The following is an 18,896-nucleotide window of genomic DNA, read 5'->3' as shown; positions in this document are numbered from 1 at the left end:
CAAGAACTTGTTCAAGATCCATGTTTTAACCACATGACTGAAATATGGTTCTCTAAAATGCTTATAGCTTGTTTATTCCAACCATCTACACAAGAAAAAAAGACATTATAACATTGCTTGGTTGCTTAATTTTTGTAGTATCAAGGGGGGGGGTCAAAGAAAGACATGAGGCACCCATGCAGAGAATTGCTTTTTTATTAATATTTTTATTAGTTTCAAGAAAGTCTCTGGAAATTATAAGAGAGTCCATGACTGGGCTACTTCTGTCAGAAAACATCACTGCTTGAAGACTGATGGATACTTTGCTATTGTGATAGAAGTAGCTACATGGATTTGCTGGAATTGCTCCACAGACCACTATCATTTCAGTTCAGAGCTCCGATTCTAGTTTGAAAGTTTAATTTAAAGACAGAATGATTTAGAGGAATATGGATCACAAATAAAATATTTTATCTTTTCATTACTGACAGGTCTTGGAGTTGTCATAATTCTTCTTGCCACCACAGTAACCTCAATTACTGGGTTGTCAACTTCTGCAATAGCAACTAATGGGTTTGTCCGTGGAGGTAAAATCTTTAGGGTTTCTTATGTTCTCAAGACTCAGAAAGGTTTAATTATATTCTTATGAGAGAAACCAGAGGTCGTATTCCCTAAAATACCACCACCTCTAAGGATAAACCAAACTGGACACCTAGAACCCAGATGAATCAGCAGGTAATACATTTAGCCAACACTATCCACAATTTTAGAATGTTTGAGTTGTCATTTTAATAAATCCCAGTTTCACCTCAGTTTGTAAAGTACATTTCAGATGTTCCTGTCTGAGACTGGAGGAGGAATGGATTCCACTTTGTCCTGGAGCTCTTTGGTTCTTACTCTTTTAATAGATCGTTCTTATTCAGAGCATTTCAGGTTGCATTTCCTTGGAGAGAGTGAATATTATGAGTCTCATTCCTTTAGCTTAAAGGCTGATGCAGATTGATGGATACATTAACTTTTATCACTTCCTGTACATTTCCTTATAAAATATTTTTACATTTCAGGTGCTTCTTGGAACATAAGTGATTACTCTTGGTGCAATTCCAAAGTCTAGTACATTTCAGGTACTTCACGAAACTTGTATCTAAAAGTTTAGTGCATTTCAGGTCTTGAAGGTACACCAGGTATTTTCCCGACAGTGGATGATGGTGATTTCTACTACAGGATTCAAGTGCTGAGCAGGTATTTAGGTTGAATATATTCTTTTTGGGATTTTTCAGGTCTTGGAATCGTGGTTATTATGCTGAGTGTGGTAGTAACAACATTAACAGGTATCTCAATGTCTGCCATTTGCACTAATGGAGTAGTAAGAGGAGGTACGTAAATATAACTATATGGAAAATATGGAAATCTGCAGGGATGATTTAGAATAAAATGGAGAGATTGTAATGGTGTTAGCCCAGTATGGTAAAGCAAAGAGAAATCAAAATATAAAAGTTTTGGGTGATCTCTTTTACTGAGCTAAATCCAAATAACAACATGTCTCTTCAGGAGAGCTGATTTTAAACATTCTGACATTAAACACTATGGTTCATTATGATAGAAGGAACTATTTAATTGATTGAGGTTCCACCTATGTAGAAATGCAAAAACTTTAAAGACTTTATGGCTTAACTCTGTGGACTATTTAAGGACTGTATTGTGCATGTTTTTATCTTGGCGAATGAATTTTTACACTGACAACGGAAGGATCCAGGTAAGGAAAAATCCTTTCAGTGGTGTTGTTTTCTTTTTAGCATCTGTGTTTTAATTATATACCATTAGTGGCTGGTTTGCATACCAAATAATACATGCTAAAAAGATATTAATCATTCCAATAGCTAGTCATTTTCAATATTTAATATTTGAAATACTACAGTAAGTTCCGAAAGCTGAATTTTTGCAAACACTTTTCTGGGCCCATCCACATGCAAATTTTCTCCTTCTATTAATAGGGCAAATCCTCAAGCAAAAAACAAAACTCCCAGTGGTATTACTCACATGAATAAGGTAAGATCTGGCAATAGCTGAATTATGTTAAAGCAACAGTCTCTTCTGTTGGCAGGTGGTGCTTACTATCTTATCTCAAGAAGTTTAGGACCTGAATTTGGAGGATCAATTGGACTTATCTTTGCCTTTGCCAATGCTGTAGCAGTAGCCATGTATGTAGTTGGATTTGCTGAAACTGTTGTAGAGCTTCTAAAGGTAAATATGAAAGTATATTTGTTGCATGTGGTTAAACCACGGAATTCTGTCAACTTTTCTAACTGCTTCAGTCTTTGGTTCTTATTTAGATCTCTCTAAATGGACCACAAATCCTACTTAATAAGATTTTCCATCACTTCTAACTTATATCAGAAGCATTTTATACAGTGCTACAAGAGCTCCAAAATTACTAAAGGGAATAGGTTCCTAATTAGTCAACCAGTAATCTCAACTACTAGGCCCAACTAGCACAGGAAATCATTAACCTCTGAAACTGTTTAAGCTCATTTACTCATTCCATTCTATTTTAGCTGGTTGTCTGATCTATCCATCTGATCATATAAACTGTGTTCTTACCCTTTCCAGAGCAGTGGTGCATTGATGGTGGATGAATCCAATGACATCAGAATAATAGGCTCCATTACTGTAGTTGTTCTTTTAGGCATTTCTGTGGCTGGTATGGAATGGGAAGCAAAGGTAAGCTTTAAAAGTTATGTATAAATAAGTATTATTACACTGCAGACTATATGACAGGGGGAGGGATAGCTCAATGGTTTGAGCATTGGCCTGCTAAACCCAGGGTTGTGAGTTCAATCCTTGAGGGGGCCAATTAGGAATCTGGGGCAAAATCAATACTTGGTCCTGCTAATGAAGGCAGGGGGCTGGACTCAATGACCTTTCAGGGTCCTTTCCCACTCTATGAGATAGATATATCTCAAATTATAAAATGATATAAGCATAAAACAAGGGTTTGGGGGTAGAGATCTACATATGACAGGTGGGAATTTCAAAAGTACTCAACAATAGCTTCCCAGCTCCCTTTGAAGTCAATGGGAGTTAGTTATTGATGTCAGTGGAAGCAGAGTTAGGCTACAGGCTCCCTCTTTTCCTCACACTGAAATTTGTGGGGGAAGAGGAAATTTGTGTTCTGCAGCCAGTTTAATTTTATTTGTTTTTGTAATTTATGGCAGGATCATCTATAGCCTTAGGTAGATGCCCCTTCTATTTTTTTTATAGCTCTATAGAAATAATAATAATAAAAATAATACACAGTCTAGCCATGCTGCTCTGTGTAGAATAGTGGCCCCAAAGTGGGTTGTTATATTGCTATCCATTCGTTATCCTCTAAGGATGCATGCCTTCCTGTCTACTGTTCAAATGTTAAAAATCTTAGTCACGTTTATTAATAGGAAAACACCCATAAAATAAAGGAAATGTTACAGCAAAAAGACTCAAATGTACCTGTCAAAATCAGATCCAGAATAGCAACCTTATCTTTATGTTCTGCTGTGAGGGGAATTTAGAGCTACTTGTAAGAGTGGTCAATTAGACATATAATACCCATGATGTAACAACAGCCTGAAACTAAACAAACAATATAAAATGTTTTAATCTAAATATTTATCCATCAGCTGTTTCATTTTTCCTTTTCTTGTAAAGGAAGCAAACTACAATATAAAGCGGTAGTCATAAATTTCTATATTTCATATCGATTCCTTGTTACAAAATATTCATTATTGTCATAGAGCTTAAGGCAGTTTGTCTTTTAGTCATCTTGATTATTGAATCATCTGCCCAAGCAGTGGTTGAGTGTGTTCTAATATTGCAGAAATTTGAAATACATCATAAGTAATACATAAATGCCACTACCTACATAATTACCACCATATTCAAAACAAAAATGAGCCCACTAGTAAAATGCCTTTGTCTCTGTTAACAGGCTCAAGTAATTCTTCTAGTCATTCTTCTTATTGCCATTGCAAATTTCTTCATTGGGACAGTCATTCCGACCAGCAATGAAAAGAAGGCCAGAGGCTTTTTTAATTACCAAGGCAAGTGTTGCTATGACCAAATAATATAAAATAAATGAATATTTTTGGCCCAGTCCTGCAGCCTTTAGTTCTGCAAAATTCCCGTTGATAAATGCTACAAGATCAGGCTCTTTTATCCAAATATAAATGAGCATGTAAACTAAGGGAACCCAGGGTTTTTTTTTAAAATATATTTCTGGGTGACTGGATTGAGTCCATTTTTATTTTTGAACCTATGAATGCCTCTGAAACTGACACACCGGCAGTAGCGGTTTGAGCCATTTATATGTGGGCACACGGTTTTGTCTATTTTAATCTGGACCTGGAACACTCCTGTTATTTCAATACTGAGCTGTAGTTCTGTGATCTGGAGAAATGTGGACTGTAGCGAACTAGAGGGAGATGATCAAATTCACCTCACTTATGAGCTAAAACAGATTGGAACCCAGTCTTCCAGAGGTGAAGGGCTAGTTCATTTACCTACTTCATCATGTCACTTCAGAACCAAGTCTTGGTGGTAGGCTTAATTTTCATTTGTATTTGCAGCGTCAATATTTGCAGAAAATTTTGGACCAGATTTCAGAGGTGAAGGATTTTTCTCGGTCTTTGCCATTTTTTTCCCAGCAGCTACTGGCATTCTCGCAGGGGCCAATATCTCAGGAGATCTAGAGGTATGGATTTTATTTACTTCATAATAGTGGTTAGGCGATGGAAGGGCAAGGATGAATAAGATACAAAATTATTAATCAACACTATATTCAGTTTCAATACACAAATAATTCCATGAGGCAAAATTTTCATTTTAAAATGTGTTTTATTATCTAAGCACATCAGTTCCTGTTTTCCTTTTAATGTAATACAGCTATGTATTAAAAATTACTTAATTTAAATTAGGTGTTTCAATAACCCAAAATAACATAACATTAACAGATCCATTATGGAAATTAGCTGTATAATTCCATTACAATTGCTTCGCTAATTCCCCTTATATCATACTGAAAAGTATACCATAAAACTCAAGTTTTACACCCATAAAAACAAGGAAATGGAAAGCTCATGTGCAAAAAAAGAGCTTTTTGGTAAAACCAATAGGAGAGCAGACCCTTAAGTGTTTCCTCTTTACCCTTGCAACCAATATAAATTATTTTAGGTCACTAATTTTTCAGTCACTAAATTTTCAATTAAATGTTTCCAATATTTAAGCAAACTGGTAAATTAAGGATTTGGTTTTAGCTTTAACTATGAGGGCCATCTAGTTTTTATGGCTTTATATTAGCTCTTTAGTGATACCTAATATTATAGCGGATTGAATCGTACTTGTGAAATACAAAAAAATGGGGCTTTTCTGGCTTTGTGAAGTACTTGATGAAACAGTCACAATACTTGTGAAGCTATTCAGTACTCAGTAATATTCAAAGAATATCACAAACAAATCAACGGCCGTCTGTGGAGTATTTGAGACGCATTGGTGGTTTGGACTTAGAATTTGAGTTATAAAATGGTCTCCCAAATATTCTAGTGGGTGGAACACCCATAAATTAAATGTTAAATAAAGTTCTTGAGCCTTATCATGCAGTCTGGTTTTGCGGATGTATGCCTGTTAAAGTGCTCAACTCCAGTCAAATTGATTTGATACGCAAGTATTTGAAAAACATCCACAAACTGCTCCAGTTCAATCTAAGGGCCAGTTGTGTCATCCTTACTCACACTGAGCAGTGTCATAAACTCATCATCTTTAAGGCCTGAAGAGACCATCAAGATCATCTTGTCTGTCCTCCGGCACATTGAAGGCCATGGAAGCTCACCTGCCCACTCCTCCAATAGGCCCATACCCTCTGACTGAATTACTGACGGCCTCAAATCTTGAGCTAGAGATTTTAAGTTATAGAGAATCCACCATTTACTCTAGTTTAAACCAACAAATGACCTGTGCCCCATGCTTCAGAGGAAGGCGAACCTCCCCTCCCCGCTAGGATCTCTGCTCCAAGAGCTTGGGTTGCCTTTGTTTTACTGGGGCTGCTTTTGAAGCCAGGTGCTACTCAATAGGAGTAAGCATGATAGCATCCAGCCAATAGCATTTGTAATGGATTTCTTTTTTTTCATGATTTTTAGAAATGATTTTTCATGATTTTTCAAGCATTCTGTTGAGACTGAACCAGGCCCTTCTCATTCCAGCTGAGAGAATCCCCATTATTTCATCAAACCTAGTGTGCACAAGAAAAGCAGCTGCTTTGATTTAGGCCTTTGCCTGGCAGGCCACTGATGTGAAAGGAATCACACATATCTCAGTAGAGCTTCCACTGCAGCATCTCTTCCTTCCCAGACAACGTGGAGTTCTCTCCACAGATCTCAGGAACCACTCAGGAACTAGGACAGGGTGGGGAGTGAATGGATTGGTGGGACACATAACATTCCCACTACACATCAGCCCTACAGAGCTGTATTGCCTGCTGTATGGATGTTTCCACAGCCCCCATCCACAATGAGAATCCCCCACTGTCCATGCTTAGATGCATCAAGAGCGATCTAATGAAATTAATCAGCCTAAAGAGAAACCTGAAACACAACATAAGCTGTAGTTTAAAATTTAGAAGTAGACAAACTAAACTGCCTCTAAAGTTTGTAGCCAAGTTATAAGGCCATGTCTCTGAAACAGGCAGTCATTCATTCATTCATGAAGGGCCTGATCCAAAATTCATTGATGTCCATGAGAGTCTGCTTTGACTTCAAGGGCTTTAGCTCAGACCCTGAAAGGGTGATGGCATATTGAGAAAATGTCCTTCTAGTTAGTGTTTTAAGATTGCAGCATAAGATCCTACCTATACAATGGCTACTTGACACATGAACACTGGGATGGCATGTGTTAAAAGCCATAATGACTGAAGGTTAAGGATTCATATGCAACTGAAGTGATTTGTTTGGGGATTTTTAGCCCAGTGAAACTTTACTACATTAATTCTTGTTTGATAATGTTAAGAATTAACATAATTAAGTCATTCATCCACATTACACACAATGATTTGCTACATTTCATTTGGAAAAACAAATCTTTTAAGTAAATAAAAAAAAAAAACCCACTAAACCAATTTAAAAAGAAAATTAACAACAAATTGCTTTCTAGGCTGAACAAGTATATACCAAGTTATTGCCTGCAAGAATTTTTTATGGTATTAAAATCTCCTAAAAATCATAATTAATAATGGAATGTCTTAGAGCCCTTTATCCACAGAAGCATGAACAGTGCTGATATAGTCTTCAGTTACAGTTTATAAAAGAAATGCTGACCCAACTCACTTGCCTCTCCCTGCAATAACTTTTTTCCCAGCAGACTTTTCCTGAATAATCTAATGTAAAAGTAAAAGCAACCTGAAAGGTAGGAGCTCACTTTGGACATAACTCGGGATTATGAGTTTCCAACAGTAATAGTAGTGTCTTTCTTTCAAAATGACTGTTTGCCCTAATCTTACTGGCTAATTGAATTGTACAATGAGATGGGTAGTTTGAGTGAGTGCTTAAAGCAGGACATTAAGGACCACTGCTGTGCTGGTGCAAAGGGGACTTAAAGTTACACTAAATGTACAGCATGGGAGTCTCACAGTGTGGCACTGCCCTAAATGGAGTTCTGGATCTGCAGTGCCTCCTTTGCAGCACTCAGGGGACAGGGATGGTGTCACTCCACCCTGACTCCACCCGCATGCTGGAGAGTGAGTTCCTTGTACAGATCTAACTGGTAACAATTTCTCCCTCCCCAAAATATTTTCATATCACAAAGTGGCAGCACCAAAACTTGCTAACTTGTAAATAATCACAGTACAAACTCTTAATTTACAAATATATAAAGGACTCACAGCAATTTTTGCAATTACAATTTTTAAGGACCCACAAGCTGCTATACCCAAAGGAACAATGTTGGCCATTCTGATTACAACTGTTGCCTACATAGGAGTTGCAATATGTGTAGGTAAGTAGTGAACATCTGTTTTGTGTCACAATTAATATAGTTAAGTAGGTTTAGAGCTCTATACACATATGAATGGTCAACCTCATCATTACTTTTGATCTGGAGGATTTGCTATGTAGTAAGACAGCTGTTTTGGCTTTATAGTATTTAAAAACAAAACAAACAATTCAACAAAAGCAAAAATCTCCATGTGGCATCTGGGTGGAATTGATTCAGCAACAAAGACCATTCATGTACAGTACAGAACAACAAACTGGTTTGGTAGTAAAGGGTAGGAGAAGTATCACAAATAAATCTGTTCACGATTTTGCTCCTCTGTCACATGAAAGGTCTCCAAGTGGCCTCCAGCTGCTCTCCTGCTGGCATTACTGCACACACAAGTGACAGAGTTACATGCAAACTCTGAATCTTCACATCTCAAGACAGGAAAAATCAATTAATTCCCTAAAGAAGAAATGTTAGGCCACAAGGTGTCCTATGACACCGGAGTTTGGAAATGACAGTTCAACAAAACAGACACAGGACAGAACACAGGCTTGTACTGCAGGCATCATCTGTGTAAGACAAACATTCAATGATATTCTCATTACAAAGGGTTCAATTAATCTTTGATCAAGAAATAAAAAGTTTCTTTCCACTTTAACATTGCTGCAAGAAACAATTTAGTAAGTGGCACTCTTCCCCTTTGAATATGTGCCCTAGCATGTACTAGGGCTTGGTGGGAAACTTCCTTTAAAAGGAGAGAGAAGAGAAAAGTCTTCCAACATTTTGGGTGTTGGTACTTCATGCAAAAGTAGATGTGCTGTACCTCTTGCCCTAGCCATATTCAAACTCTGGTAACTGCATTCTGTGTACCTGCATTCCCCCTGCAATTTCAGTTTCAGAATTCAGAAAGTGAATTCTGCTTCAAACCTGTGTAATGTGGCTCTGTTCTGTTAAGCAGCTGCTGCACTTCAACCCCAGAGGGGGCTACATTTCAGTGGTGGATGTGGTCATTTCTGTTCAGTTTGTAGATTGGCTTCTACATATAGAATGGTATTTTGGGATCCTTAAACCATTTTTGTTTTTATATAGTTTTTTCAAACATGTCCAGTTACACATTAGCAGCTAAAGCTGTTGAGATCAGAACTCTGTAAGTTCACTTCATGTGTTTCTTCCTTCTTCTGGGGGGAACAAACAAAAAGAGAGTGAACATAAATATCATTAGTAACAAAGAGACTTTGGACCAAATTCTCAGCCCAGGTAAATCAGTACAACGCTATTGACTTCAATGGAGCTACAATGTTTTAAACAGCAGCCGATGATTTGGACCTATGAAGCCAGTGGGAACCTTGGTTAGACAAGAAATGTATGCTCAGACCCTAAACTGTTTGGCAACATGATTGTCTTTGAATATTGCTAGTTTTAGAAGGGCCATAGATGGACCTTTTACTTCACTACATCAATTCCGAGTTAGTTCAGATAATTTTCTGCTGATTGCCAAAGTACTTAGTGTTCCACTCCCATGAGTAAGGCAGTCCCTCTCTCCCCCACTGGCCCAAGTTCACAAGCCAGAGAAGTGAACTTATCCTACTGAAAAGTAATACTCTGTGGGATAAAACTGAAGCACCCATTTGTACACAGTCCATGCAGGCTAAGCTCCAAAGTATGGGGGGGACATTCTTCTGTTGTCAAAAGAAAGGGAAATAATCACATGCTGTTTTTTTCCCCAGCTGCGTGTGTTGTACGTGATGCTACTGGGAACACCAATGACACAGTTGTATCTGGAATGAACTGTAATGGATCCTCTGCCTGTACCCTTGGCTATGACTTTTCCAGCTGTAAAGCCCAAGAATGTCGTTATGGGCTGATGAACAATTTCCAGGTTTTAACGTGTTTTATTTATATAATATGCAAAATCATAAACAATACAAGCACACACACACAACGATACACACACATATATAAACACACACTTTGTTTACTGACAGTTAAGGCTGCATCAAGACACACGCCCCTAACTGAAAACCTGAAAACCATAGAAATAAGCTACAAAGAGATGAGTCCTGCCTTGCTTGCCACTTTCACATTGCCTATAACACTCAAGAGTTCTCTCCAACACTCCATAAGGCTTTTTAGCTTTACCTCCAAAAGATACTACAAAGCAGTCCATGCCCCTGCATCATGAAACTGACACTCTAGGGAAAAGCCTTAAGTGATCTTAGCTGCTTCTATATCAAGAGATCAGCACACCTGACTGCCACACATTCCATACATTTGAGGAGTTATTTTGCCTTAAAGTTGCTGAGGTCACTGTTAAGGTTTTATGCTGATTGTAATGGGAGTTAGGCACCTAAATACCTTTAAAGATTTGGCTCTTAGTCTTTCTGTGCCTCAGTTTCCAAACTGTAAACTGAGGTAATGTTATTTCCTTACCTCACAGGGGGTTTTGCTGAGGTACTCTGGTAACTGGAACCATATAAATAGTGACAATGGATAGGTGTATCCTATTCACGAGCCTGACAGTTCTTTACTTTTGTTGCTTCTAAAGGTTATGAGCATGGTTTCCGGCTTTGGTCCTCTAATCATTGCAGGAATCTTTTCTGCGACCCTCTCGTCAGCTCTAGCCTCACTTGTCAGTGCACCCAAGGTTTTCCAGGTACAATAAAGAGCACCAATTTCCTTCTACCCTACTTTGCTCCCAAGATATGTAATTTGCTGAACTATATCTTCTTCCCAGCAGTGATATAAAATATTTTAGTAAAGTCTTATTATTCATATAGAAAGAGGCATGGCATATTGATCTGAGCATGGGATTGAGAGGCAAGAGCTGTGGGGTTCCTGCGTTTAAATCACAGCTCTGCTACAGACTTGCTGTGTGATTTAGACAGGTCACTAATTTGTGCCTCAGTTTCCCCCATTTAACTACCTCTCGTAGGTCTTGTGAGATTTATCTGGTAAGTGTCTGTAACACACTGAGTGAGTGTTAAGCATCACTCATTATTTAGCTACTGTACTCTAGGGGGTTGATTATCACCTTATTTCAGTGCTTAGATATCATGACGATAAACATCTTTGAAAGAGGTAGATACAATTATTTCTTACTAGAGCATGTGTCGTTTTGGGTCAGCTTTCCCTAGTATGAAATAACTTTTTCTAATGCAAAAAGTACTATTAAATTCTGATTTATCTCCCAGGCTCTTTGCAAGGATAACATCTACAAAGCACTCCACTTCTTTGCTAAAGGACATGGGAAGAACAACGAACCTCTCAGAGGCTATGTTCTGACTTTCGTTATTGCTATGGCATTCATTCTGATTGGTTTGTATATTTGTTCCAATTGCCTGCTATAATTTAGAAACAAATAACTGAGAATTTAAATTCATTTTCATAAAAATATCTACTATTAAATCCCTCTTCATCTTGGCATTTAATTTAATGTGTTTTTAATTCATTTCATTTTGCAAGAAAGTAAAAAGTGCAACAAGTGCAGAACGCATTTTACGTTGCCACTGGTTATTAATGCATCCTATTCTTAAATAATTAAACAAACACTCATCACAGATACCAATCAATGGTTGAACTAGTTCTGCCCACACATTACTCTTGACCCACCTAACTGTGGCTCAAGGCAAGAACATTTGTTATTTTGGCCATTGACCTCCTTCTATCAAATCCTCAAAGCAAACACTCAGGGCAAAAGAATCTTAACTGAATCCACTGATGAAATGTTTGCTGTACAAGGAATAGGTGAGACATTAACATCCACTTTAGAGGTGCCAGTATTAAGTTATAGTGAGAAACAAAAGTAATACTGAAATTGTATAAATCAGTTATTTTAATATTTAGCTCCAGGCCAGAGACATCTATAAACTGGTTAAGAAATTGTATGGGGCTTGATTATACTCCCACTGAAAGCAATGGCAAAAATTCCTTTATCCTTAGATGCAGTAGGATCAGGCCCATAATGTGAACAGGAAACATAAGTGAACTATGGCAATTTGTTATTACTGCCATTATGGTGTTATTTTAAAAGGTGCTAAACACCCACAGCTCCAGTTGATTTCAATGGGAGAAGTACATGCTCATCACCTTAGGAAATCTGGCACAGCCACTAAGACACTTCATACACTTTCCATTTGGCATTAATTTCAAATCTCTTTTAAGTACTATACAAACCAAACTGATTTTGCAAACCTTCCACACAGAAAATTCCCACTGACTTCTGCACAAGCTCACAGCACTGGTCCTTGGAGATTCCCGCTATTGCTTTCCAGTATTTATTTGATCATTATGAGCAGCAGTTTGGGATGTCTGGATTTTTTTAAGTTAATTTTTCATAATTCTTCAAATTCAAGCTGTGTGACGTGTTGTTTTAGAATGTCTCTTAAAAAGCAAAGAAAATGAATTCACCATCACCTTTTTGCTTTTAGGAAGTGCATCATCTGCTCAATTACATTTTTTAAAATACTTAAACCAAAATTAAAGGCCAGATTGTGATGCCTTTCCATTGAATAGTCTCTTACATCACAAGTAGTGTCATTAAAGTCAATTATATCATTTGTGGGGTCAGGTAGTACCCAATATGAGTAAGGGTTTCACAGTCTGGCCCTAAATTAGCTCCCTCCCCACCCCTGGAAAGATACCCAGGTTTTGCAGGTGTAACTTGAACTTCTCCAATCTGCAAGTATTAGTGCTTTGTGAGGAAACAGCTGTCTAACCCCAGTGCCATCAGAAACACATGCACATGAAATCTAACTTATGCTTCTTTCTTGCAGCTGAACTGAACACCATTGCTCCCATCATCTCCAACTTCTTCCTGGCTTCATATGCGCTTATTAACTTCTCCTGCTTTCATGCATCATATGCAAAATCTCCAGGTTAGTTTTAGGGCCCACTATGGACTGAATGTAGGCATCACAGTCTGTGATATCAAAATAGCATAAAAAGGTAACTTAACATTTAGCTGCTGTCCAGCGAAAGTTCCAGCATCTTTAAAATGACTAAGCTACATGATAGAGACAAGTAGGGTGAGGTCATATCTTTTATTGCACCAACGTCTGTTGGTGAAAGAGAGAAGCGTTTGAGCTCCACAGAGCTCTTCTTTCCCAGACCTGAAGAGAAATAATAAATAAAAGATAAAATAAAATGTCTCACAAAAGATATTAGCTCACCCACCTTGTCTCTCTCATATCCTGGGACCAACGTGGCTATGACAACACTGCAAACAAATAAAATATACAATGTGCAGCCTGACCATGCTCCCACTGAAGACTGTGACTTATCTCTACAAGTTAAGATTAATGGTTCTCTCTCAAACTGTAATTTGGCTCTGGAAATATATACCTTTATGCTCTCTGCAGCTGCACAGTATGGAAGGGAGCAAAACAATGGGAAACGCTGTGGTGGAATCCAGTGGAGGGTAAAAGCTACTACATGAGATGCTTTCCCGGCTACATAATCACTTCCACCTCCCCCATTGCAAAACTCCATGTGGTCCATCAATCACCGGGGGAAAGTGGGTAGGACAGGAATGCGGGGAAGGGGAAAAGCCACATCAAGTAGCATGATCTTCTCCTCAATAAATGCTGAAGCTCTGCAGGGCATTTTGTAGTACATTATTAATAATAGTAAGATTATTATTTGAAATGGCAGCCCCTATAGTGGGTTACATAGAGCAACAATGAACCAACAAAACAGTGGCAGCATAGCTGGTGGGCCTGTCATAGCTAGTAGCAGGGTTGTAGAGAAATTCCAGAGAGTCCCTCCACACGGATGACTGGGATCCATGAGGCCTCTGCTTAATGTTTTGGTCCGAGCTCTGACCTCTGACTAGTCTGTACCACTGGAAGTCCTGGACGGGGGAGGAGAGAGAAGAGAATGAAGGACCTCTCTCCAGTTCTATGCAACGGGAGCATCCAGGTGTATTTGTAGCACCACGGGCAGAGTAATCCTCTTTATTTTCATGAATGAAAGGTTGACAGCCAGAAATAAGGAGAATCATCTGAACGTTGCCCTTTTTGACCAGCAGTAAAGGCAATTTTCCACTACTGCAAATCAATTATTCATTTCAAACAGTAGAGCAATACACTCTTTATTTCCAGTGTGAAAGAAGCCACAGTGGCAGCATAAACATACATATCAAGTCCCTTCCCACAAGTCTGCATGTTGCCAGTTGTGCAGAGGGCAGAAAAAATAAGCACTTCTGCTAATTATCTGCCGAGCTGAACAAATGCAGATCTGCTCTGTGCTGCCATAGAGCTCAGTACAAATTACCTCTGTGCTCTTCATGTGTGCATCAGTCATGATTCTGAAACTACTTAACATTTCATATAAAACCATAGCAATTTTTTCCCCTTATTTTCCTTGCTTCCTTTGGCTAATTTCTTTGGCTCCTGTCAATTCACAGTGATGGATGTTCCTAATTGCAAGGCTGCAGGACAGTAAATTTCTTCACAGTGGTGTCTTCTCATTCCATCATTATTATGGTGATCCATGTTAGGGTACTGGGGACCTCTTTATATCTTTAGTGTTTTTCCCTCGCCAAAGAATCTGTTCTGAAGAACACCTGGTAGAGACCCACAAACCGTGGAGGTTCACTCTTTGACTCATCATTTTAATTGCTAGCAAGGGAAGTATTCAATATCACAGCTCAAGAACAGCAGGAATAATACCTTTCTAAAGTCAATTGCAATTTTTTTTTCAGTGATCCCAAATGATTTCTAAGTTTAAAAGGCAGGAGCACTTATAATATTGGGATATATTCTCCTCTTGGAGCGTGTGTAACTCCCATTAACATTAATGAGAGTTATATAAATGCATCAAAAAGGAGACAATAACCTATTACCTGCAGTTATAGAAAAATTCATTTTCAGTTCTGAATCAGTGATCTGTGATTTGGCAAAAGCATGTAAATGCACTGGCTGTTTAAAACCAAACTGAAGAAAGCCATCAAAGAGGTACTGTAGGGAACAATCCTGCAGTAGCCAGGGGGAGGGACTTCAGAGACCCCAGTGGTCTGAATATCCAAGAGGTCTCAACACAATCTTCATCCTTTTGCATACAAAATGATATCAAATACTTACAAGCGCCCTTTTACAGCACACTCATTTCCATCTGCAGGCAGTGCAAATATACCTTCCACCTTTTCCATCTCTGATTTTTCTGATTCTAATTTAAATAGGCTGGAGACCCGCATTCAAGTATTACAACATGTGGGTGTCACTTTTTGGAGCCATGCTGTGCTGTGGTGTCATGTTTGTCATCAACTGGTGGGCAGCTCTCATCACTTATGCCATTGAGCTCTTCCTCTATATTTATGTGACATACAAGAAGCCAGGTGAGACCGGAAAAGTTGTTTATTGTTTTTTGTTCATGATATGCAGTTAATTGTGGTTGTCGTAGTCATTCCTAAGGCTACTGCCTAGGCCCTGTGGTCATTCCTTTTTCAACATAACTTCTGCCATAAGGAGGACTGGAGGCCCCAGGCACTATGGACAGCACACATTGAAAAACAGAGAAATCCCATTCTACAGCTTGCTGAAGGCAAAACCTCATTGTATTGTGGATATTGCAAGCAGCCCAAGGCCTGGTTTATACACAAAGTTCATGTCACCAGTTTAACTTAAGATACAATTTAGAACCAATTCAGTTAAGCAGATGTACATTCGTGTGTGGATGCTCTGAAATCAATTTGAACCTGGCTTATATACAGGTGCAATCTAACTGATATAAATTTAGCATAAACAAGTATTAGAGCAGTGGTCCCCGATCTTTTTCGTCTGGCGCCTGCCAGACGAAGGACCATGGCAGCGGTCGAGCATCCGCCGAAATGCTGCCGAAATTCGGTGGCATTTCGGCGGCGACGCCGCTGGATGACGTCGCTTGTCGGCGTTGATGCTCGACTGCCGGCCAGGACGTGGGCGCATTTAGATGCCCCCAGCGGGTGCCATGGCGCCTGTGGGCACCGCCTTGGGGACCCCTGTATTAGAGTATTCACACAGAGGTTTGCATGGGTTTCATTAAACCATTTTTTTAATCTGATTCAAGTTAAACCAATGTAACTTCTCTGTGCAGAAAAAGGCCCAAGAGTGGTAGAGAATTTGGGATAAGTGAGTATAAAAATATATAACTAAGAAATCACAAGAATACTACTTTAAAATTTCCAAACCATGGCGCCCTAATAAAGGTCCTTTCCCTGTGGCACATTTAATCCAGCCCTTTTGGAAGCAGAAAGGAGATACCCTAATCACAAATTCCAGCTCTTGTTAGGAGGTATAAACTCTGTTACTCATTCCTAGATCAGAAGTCTAATCTTTACTTTCAGGCTGCAGCGGTCATCTGGTCCTCTCAGCCAGCCCCTTCTGCTGCTAGAACCACCTCTGGGGAGAAACTTCTGAGGGAGCTTTTTAAGAAACAGCTCCTCTCTGCCCCCAAACACACACCTCCTTATCAGGCTTTTGCAACCAACAGTCTAGCTCAGCTGGTCTTAGCAGACTCACCTGCGCAAAGGAACCAAGCTGTTCTTTCAGCTTTTTAATCCAGAAATGACTAATCTGCTACACCCCTCTTTGGAGTCTTAAATCAGAATGGTCACTACTTTCAGGGTATTTCTTCACAGCAGAGTTAACTGGGCCACTTACCTTAGTGTCGTCCTTACCCCCCCTTGCTGTCACACATAAGACCCTCTCACCAGAGTTTGTGGTGCTTTCAACCTGGGTGTGGGTTACAGCCTGGGTTCCTCTTTCACTCAGATTGGTTACCCACTCACTTTCCAATGAGGATGTAGGCTATATCACCGGAGTGCTGATAGTCCTCCAGTGCCTAGAAGGATGAACAAGTAACAGGAAAGAATCCTAGACCAGCTCAGCTTACTGCAGTACAAAGAACCACAGACTATGCCTCCCAGACGTCCTAGTGACACGCAGAGGGAAATGCAGAACCAAAGAGAACAGAGTAACTCACACAGGGCTTTGCTCTGTGGCTGGTCACATCCAGGCAAAACCAAGCAGGTGCTCAGACCTGGATTCCAATTACCAGGGCTAACTCTGCAGTGAAGACATACTCTCACCCCTGAGAAAAAGCAACAAGCTTCCCAGCTCATACATTTGCACATAAACTCTCCCTCCCTCCCACCAGGAGAGGAGCACTTCTACTAACTACCCATATGAGATGTTACATTCTTTACTGACAGCTGAGTGATACTCAGAAAGGTGTGACATTCTTTCCTACCTTGGAAAAGAAAAAGAAAATCAAAAAGTCCATATTCAGAATTCAAAAAGTTGCATATAATGCTGGTTCTACCCTGGCGTAACTGCTGTTGCTTCCCATTTACACAGGCATGACAAGAGAATTTAGAAATAATTTACTGTATTTCCAATCTGATTCCTTCAGCCAAACATCAGTATAAGTGAGAAACAAGGATAGCAGCAGCAAAAAGATGTGGCTTTTGGAAAGTAATTACATACAGCTGAATGATCACATTCTGCCAGACCAACAGTCTTGAGTATCTGAGCAAACAGCTGGGAAATTGAGCTAGATTTTTATAGCATGCCCATAACTATGGTACCTGATTTAGACCACTTGCAGGACTGTGTAATCCCTGCACAGTTTGGTTCATGAACTGAGCCCGGGGCATTCAGTTTGCAGGGGTTACAATGAACCGACCCTTAGGTTTGGACTGTGAAGGTAACATACCATGCCCTCTCCCTCACCACAAGCCAAGGACTAACCCCCATTTTATTTCAGAAGTTTTGACTTGCTTCTACTTTCTGCTCTTAGAATCAGTCTTAGGTAACATTGATGGGCTGCCTTGCCAGCAGGCCCTTTAGGAGGCACATGTACACAGTTTCTGCTCTCTCCAAATCTTGAGGGTCCCCTTGAAACTATGCTTAGGATCTTGGGGCTCTACTGTTTCCTTTCTTTTCTTCTACTGGGTGAACAGGTACTTCTTGTCCCCTTGCATCCCTCAATACCCTATATGAATTAGGAGTTCAGCAGCTGTGCCAAGAAGCCCAAGGAGTGTTGGATGCAGAACTGCCACTTGGATCCTTACTGAAGCCTAGTCCCAGAATGGAGCGGGATTATTGTCATGCCCAGTGCACACCCGTGAAGGGTGAGGGGATCCAAAGGGTTGGCTGTTAGGAGTAGGGAGAAAGGACAATGGCATGTTATATTGTTATACAAGTATTCCTTTACCATGACAGTATTCTTTGTCTCTCAGACACCGTGCACTATAAAGAGGTTGCAACAGTATGCATTCAATAGCAAGGCAAACTAGCGTGTGGGTGGCTGGCTGGCATGTCTCAGTAAGTGAGGCACCGTACCTTCAATTTTCTTCTTTGAAAGCATGTGGTTTTTAGCTCATTGGGGCTAGTAATGTGCCTTCCTAACGGCTTCATTTCCTCTGCTGAAATATCACATCAAATAACTGCATTACTCAGAGGTGTCCATTTTATATGTGGGAGAAGGGAAGAGAGTTAATGGAACAGAGAGCAAAACATCTCTTAAGCAGAGGAAGAATGTTCCCTATGCTTTTCACACAAAGAACAAGGCAGGATTTGTTTGTATGTTTGTATTTGCATCACGCCCCCCTACCCCAACATTTATGTGGCTGAGACCATGATAGAATTTAGTGTGCTATGGCTTATCGAGAAGACGATGCTGACATCTGTTACACCACTTATTAAAAAAACATGGTTTAATATGCAATGTTTTTCTTTGTCATACACAGAGGTAAATTGGGGCTCATCTGCACAGGCTCTTTACTATGTTAATGCATTGGACAGTGCACTGGAATTAACTGCTGTAGAAGATCATGTGAAAAACTTCAGGTAAGGTTTGCAGGGAAGTAGTGAATAGCTCAGTCTGGAGTTAGATAGATAGATTCCCAGTTAAATGTAACCTTTTATTCCTTCCTCCAG

At 39.5% G+C, this 18,896-nt stretch overlaps 1 protein-coding gene and 1 long non-coding RNA gene across 4 annotated transcripts in view; one reads left to right on the top strand and one right to left on the bottom strand.

Annotated features, from left to right (window-relative positions):
• SLC12A1 (solute carrier family 12 member 1) overlaps positions 1–18,896 on the top strand; it is a 63,413-nt gene that overhangs the window by 17,539 nt on the left and 26,978 nt on the right. Inside the window, exons 4-15 of one of the 2 annotated variants that reach the window (XM_039491773.1) lie at positions 1,260–1,355; positions 2,084–2,223; positions 2,590–2,700; positions 3,944–4,055; positions 4,581–4,705; positions 7,911–7,995; positions 9,708–9,859; positions 10,526–10,633; positions 11,172–11,295; positions 12,753–12,854; positions 15,158–15,313; positions 18,707–18,806. In XM_039491773.1, coding sequence (XP_039347707.1) covers positions 1,260–1,355; positions 2,084–2,223; positions 2,590–2,700; positions 3,944–4,055; positions 4,581–4,705; positions 7,911–7,995; positions 9,708–9,859; positions 10,526–10,633; positions 11,172–11,295; positions 12,753–12,854; positions 15,158–15,313; positions 18,707–18,806 — 1,411 coding nt within the window. Of the gene's footprint in view, positions 1–470; positions 567–1,259; positions 1,356–2,083; positions 2,224–2,589; positions 2,701–3,943; positions 4,056–4,580; positions 4,706–7,910; positions 7,996–9,707; positions 9,860–10,525; positions 10,634–11,171; positions 11,296–12,752; positions 12,855–15,157; positions 15,314–18,706; positions 18,807–18,896 lie in introns of both variants that reach the window. The other variant, XM_039491772.1, reaches the window with a different exon arrangement.
• The window catches only part of LOC120373384, a 46,905-nt gene continuing 29,994 nt past the window's right edge, over positions 1,986–18,896 (bottom strand). The window contains exons 3-4 of one of the 2 annotated variants that reach the window (XR_005585518.1): positions 2,581–2,677; positions 1,986–2,217 (exon numbers count right to left, since the gene is read on the bottom strand). This is a non-coding gene — a long non-coding RNA (uncharacterized LOC120373384). Of the gene's footprint in view, positions 2,218–2,580; positions 2,678–4,972; positions 9,159–18,896 lie in introns of those variants that run through there. The other variant, XR_005585517.1, reaches the window with a different exon arrangement.

Source organism: Mauremys reevesii, linkage group 10 (assembly GCF_016161935.1).
Source record: "Mauremys reevesii isolate NIE-2019 linkage group 10, ASM1616193v1, whole genome shotgun sequence".
NCBI lineage: Eukaryota > Metazoa > Chordata > Testudines > Geoemydidae > Mauremys > Mauremys reevesii.
The sequence above is the reverse complement of the archived record's forward strand: the minus strand, read 5'-3'. Positions and strand labels throughout refer to the sequence as shown.